Source organism: Hibiscus syriacus, unplaced genomic scaffold, assembly GCF_006381635.1.
Source record: "Hibiscus syriacus cultivar Baekdansim isolate YM2019G1 unplaced genomic scaffold, ASM638163v2 tig00110930_pilon, whole genome shotgun sequence".
Classification (NCBI taxonomy): domain Eukaryota; kingdom Viridiplantae; phylum Streptophyta; class Magnoliopsida; order Malvales; family Malvaceae; genus Hibiscus; species Hibiscus syriacus.
In genome coordinates, this window is record NW_024062917.1 from 285926 (window position 1) to 289423 (window position 3498).

At 32.4% G+C, this 3498-nt stretch overlaps 1 protein-coding gene across 1 annotated transcript; it reads right to left on the reverse strand.

Annotated features, from left to right (window-relative positions):
* Positions 1-1158: 1158 nt before the first annotated feature.
* LOC120146583 (protein CHROMOSOME TRANSMISSION FIDELITY 7-like) lies at positions 1159-3106 on the reverse strand. Its single transcript, XM_039160105.1, has 6 exons — positions 2881-3106; positions 2534-2801; positions 2247-2342; positions 2068-2142; positions 1450-1772; positions 1159-1372 (listed from the first exon to the last, which is right to left on the reverse strand). Exons 1-6 carry the CDS (start codon positions 3063-3065, stop codon positions 1231-1233), a joined length of 1089 nt encoding a protein of 362 aa, XP_039016036.1. The 5' UTR covers positions 3066-3106; the 3' UTR covers positions 1159-1230.
* Between the last annotated feature and the right edge of the window lie 392 nt (positions 3107-3498).

Sequence of the window (3498 nt, forward strand, 5' to 3'; positions counted from 1 at the left end):
GTCACTCGAAACCAAGCACTAAATTACAAAGTCTCTCTTGACGAAATTGCCCTTGTCAGTTGGGTAATGTTTTTCGGCTCAAAGTACCCTTTCGCAAATATATAGGACTTTCCTTTTGATATTAAATAATTTAAGCATTATTTTGTTAAAACTTTAATTTGTTTTTATTTATTTCAACAATATTAATTTACGCAATACATTACTAAATATTTTAATAATTTAAATTAATTCTTATACATCAATTGAGATATATTTAAAATGAAGAACCGAAGGCAGGTGAGAGCGTTGTTTTTATGAAAATTTTATAAATTCATTTTCCTAACATGTCATGTGTTCATCTATGTATATTTACATTTACCTTATATATTTGTTTTTTATATCATTTTTAAATAAAAATGAAATATTATTTAAGATTTAAATAAATAACTTATAAATATTACCTTGCCATTTATAATTACTTATTTATTTTATTTTATTAATAATTTTTATATGATATATATTTTTTAAAATATTTAATTGAATTTAGTATATCTAAATACGATGACAAAAAACATTTACGAAAGTAAAAATTATAAGTATAAAATAAAAAAAAATTATAAGGTAATTTTTGTATTAATAAATAATTATCATTGGAACTAATTATTTTAAAATATGAATATATATTTTTAAATTTTAATTAAATTGTTTTTAAAGTACAACTCTGTTGAACCAATTTTACTAATTTAAAACAACTTATCATCGTATTAATATGTATTTTATATAAAATTTTAACTTAGGAATATATATACATATATGTATAATATTTAAAATTTAGAATATGAATAAAACAATATAACGACATCAATACAGATAACCTTAGTGTAAATTTTTTTGTTTCAATTATGATTTTTTTGGGTTATTTTGTACGTGGAGAATACAAATTTGCAAACAACTGGTGGATAATATCCAGAATTTCTGGGATTAAGTTAGGATATGCTTGAAATTTCGTCAAGAACGTGTGAGTTTGGGATGTGGAGGTTGTTAAATTTGTATAAATTATAGCAACTTGCAACAAAAATTGTTAATGGAATCGTATCGGTAATTGGTTAAGCAAATGGTGTGCATAGTTGACACTCCTCCAGTTTTTAGAGTACAAAAACAAGAAATGTATTGGTTTGAGTGATGGATTCCGACGAGAAAATGCTTTTTTTTGTCTGATTTTGTCCCTTAAAACAATGAAATTGACATGATCTAGCCGCACAAATTACCAGTTTTATACACCGAGAAAGAGGTGGTGCCTGTATAGTTGGCCGCCAAAGCTTCTCCATCTGAACTTGGTTCAGAAAAGGCCAATTCAGCTTTTTCAATAACATGTCCCCTACAGAAGCTTTCCCTGCAGCATTTTAATGGGGTTTCAATTCAACCTCCAAAATCCCAAAAGTGGATGACCTAAAAAGCTCAAGCCTTTACCTTACTGCATCCAACATTTGAGTGGCAATGCCTTTTCTCCTGTTGTCTGGAGTCACCCAGATTGCTCTTATGCCACAAACAGCGCTCATCGCTTCCTTTTTACATAGAATCGCTCCATTGCGGCTTTCGTGTGATACCTCTGAAGGTGCTATATTTATGACTTCCCTCTGTAAAACAATGTCCCCAAACCGAAGCTTGCCAGATTTTGGCCTCGCTTGCTTTGTCGTTGCACCGATCGAACACGAGAGGACTTCAAAAGCTTCCTTTATTGATTCTGCAACTACACATCCAGCAATCCGTTGGGACAAAATGAATAGGTATACCTGTAAACAGCAGGATGAAAACGAAGAAAAATGAAAAATCCCAAGATTGGAGTTTAGAAATTGTTCAACTTTGCAGCCATTTGGATTGTAATACGGTGACAGAATTAGATCAAATGAGAGCAACAAAGATATAAACAGTACTATACAAAAACTAAACATAGTCAAATAAATGCTGAACTTTTGGAACAATAAAAGAATCATTTACATACAATTGGGGTAAATGAAAGAGATTTTCTTTTAAAAAAAATAATGCATAATGTGCCGAATTGCCAATAAGAAAATGCAATCAGATCACCCTGCAAAGCTTGTGAAAAATCCAGCCCTCACCAAGCTCCATCTCCATCTCCATCATCTTCACAACTTCTTGCACCTGCTAAAACAAGCAGTGTTGCAATGAAGAACCCCACAATCATCAAGTTAAATAAATTATAAAAGGTAAACTTTATGATAAATCAAAACCCCCAAAATATTGACCTTATTCCTCTGAGCAACAGGATCAGAATCCAAAACCAAAATGACTCGACCACGTTCACCATTGGGTGTATGAACAACCCTCTCATTTCTCCATCCCTGGAAAGCGAAGTTCACGGTTAAAAGACTACAATAAAAATTCGACTGTCAATCCTTCAAATTCTAGCTTTGGATCAAAAGATTCAAAACCCTCTCTTTTTTATTGTTATATTAAATAGTAGAACTTGCTAGAAGTATTTCTCAATTACAGAAAGCGGATATATATAATTTTTGGAAAAATATACGCGTACCTTGAATTGAATCCCAAGAGTGAAATTCTTATGGAAAACGGTATGGTTCTTTTCATCAGCTTCATCCCCTGGAGAATACTTGACCCCACAAGTTGAACAGTCATGGAGAAGAAAATTAGATTGACCTAACTCCAAATGGAACTGTGCATAACTTCTCTTCTTCTTCTTCAGATTTCTCCCATTTGAACCGCATTCTTCCCTTGATAACATATTCCCTGAAATGGGTTTTTCCGATTTCTCATCGCTTGCTTCTTCTTTATTGTCAATCCTTCAAAGGGGGAAAAACTTTAAAAAATCATAAACCCCAGAAAATGTTATTACTTCTTTCGACAGAATAAAAAAAATACCTTTCAAATTCTGAAGCTCTACGCGTGTAGGTGTTGACAATGGTGTGCTGAGTCTTCTCCCAGATGGCTAATTCATCGTTCTCGTCACCGCAGAACTGTGGGGGTGAATTCGAGCGCTCAGTTAACATAGAAGAAGAAGAAGAAGAAGAAGAAGGCTTGAAGAAGGAATTTATTTTGGATTGCATCTTCGATATTTTGGAGGGATGATTGATTGAAGAGGTGATTGGTGGAGTGTTTTTTTTTTGGCATAGGAATTGGCGCTGTAAAGAGTTTAAAAGAGAATTTAAAAACCGAGTCCCATTTCCCACTTAAAAACTCCCCGCCTTACCGGAATTAGCCTGTTTGTAAATTTTTCTTACTTTCCCAAATTTTTTAGGGTTAATTATAACTAAGACCACCTAATTATTTAAGTGTTGTCAATCAAGTCACTAATTATTAGTATTTAACGGAAGTGACGTGGTTCTAATTTTAATTAAAAAAATTAATCTCTAGTTAAATGATGACACATGTCATCATTTTATTGAGAAAAGTAAAGTGGAGAGTGATAAATGCATTAGGCGGAGTTTAAACCTAGGGCAAAGAGAGAGAGAGCTAATGGCCAAGTCTCTTACTAGGTAA

Excerpts from the sequence above, each read along its gene's own strand:
- LOC120146583 (XM_039160105.1), bottom strand. The coding sequence starts at position 3,065 with ATGCAATCCAAAATAAATTCCTTCTTCAAGCCTTCTTCTTCTTCTTCT. Across the intron at positions 1,773-2,067 it reads TTTTTCACAAGCTTTGCAGG|GTATACCTATTCATTTTGTC; the intron begins GTGATCTGATTG and ends TGCTGTTTACAG. Across the intron at positions 1,373-1,449 it reads CAAATGTTGGATGCAGTAAG|GGAAAGCTTCTGTAGGGGAC; the intron begins GTAAAGGCTTGA and ends AAAATGCTGCAG.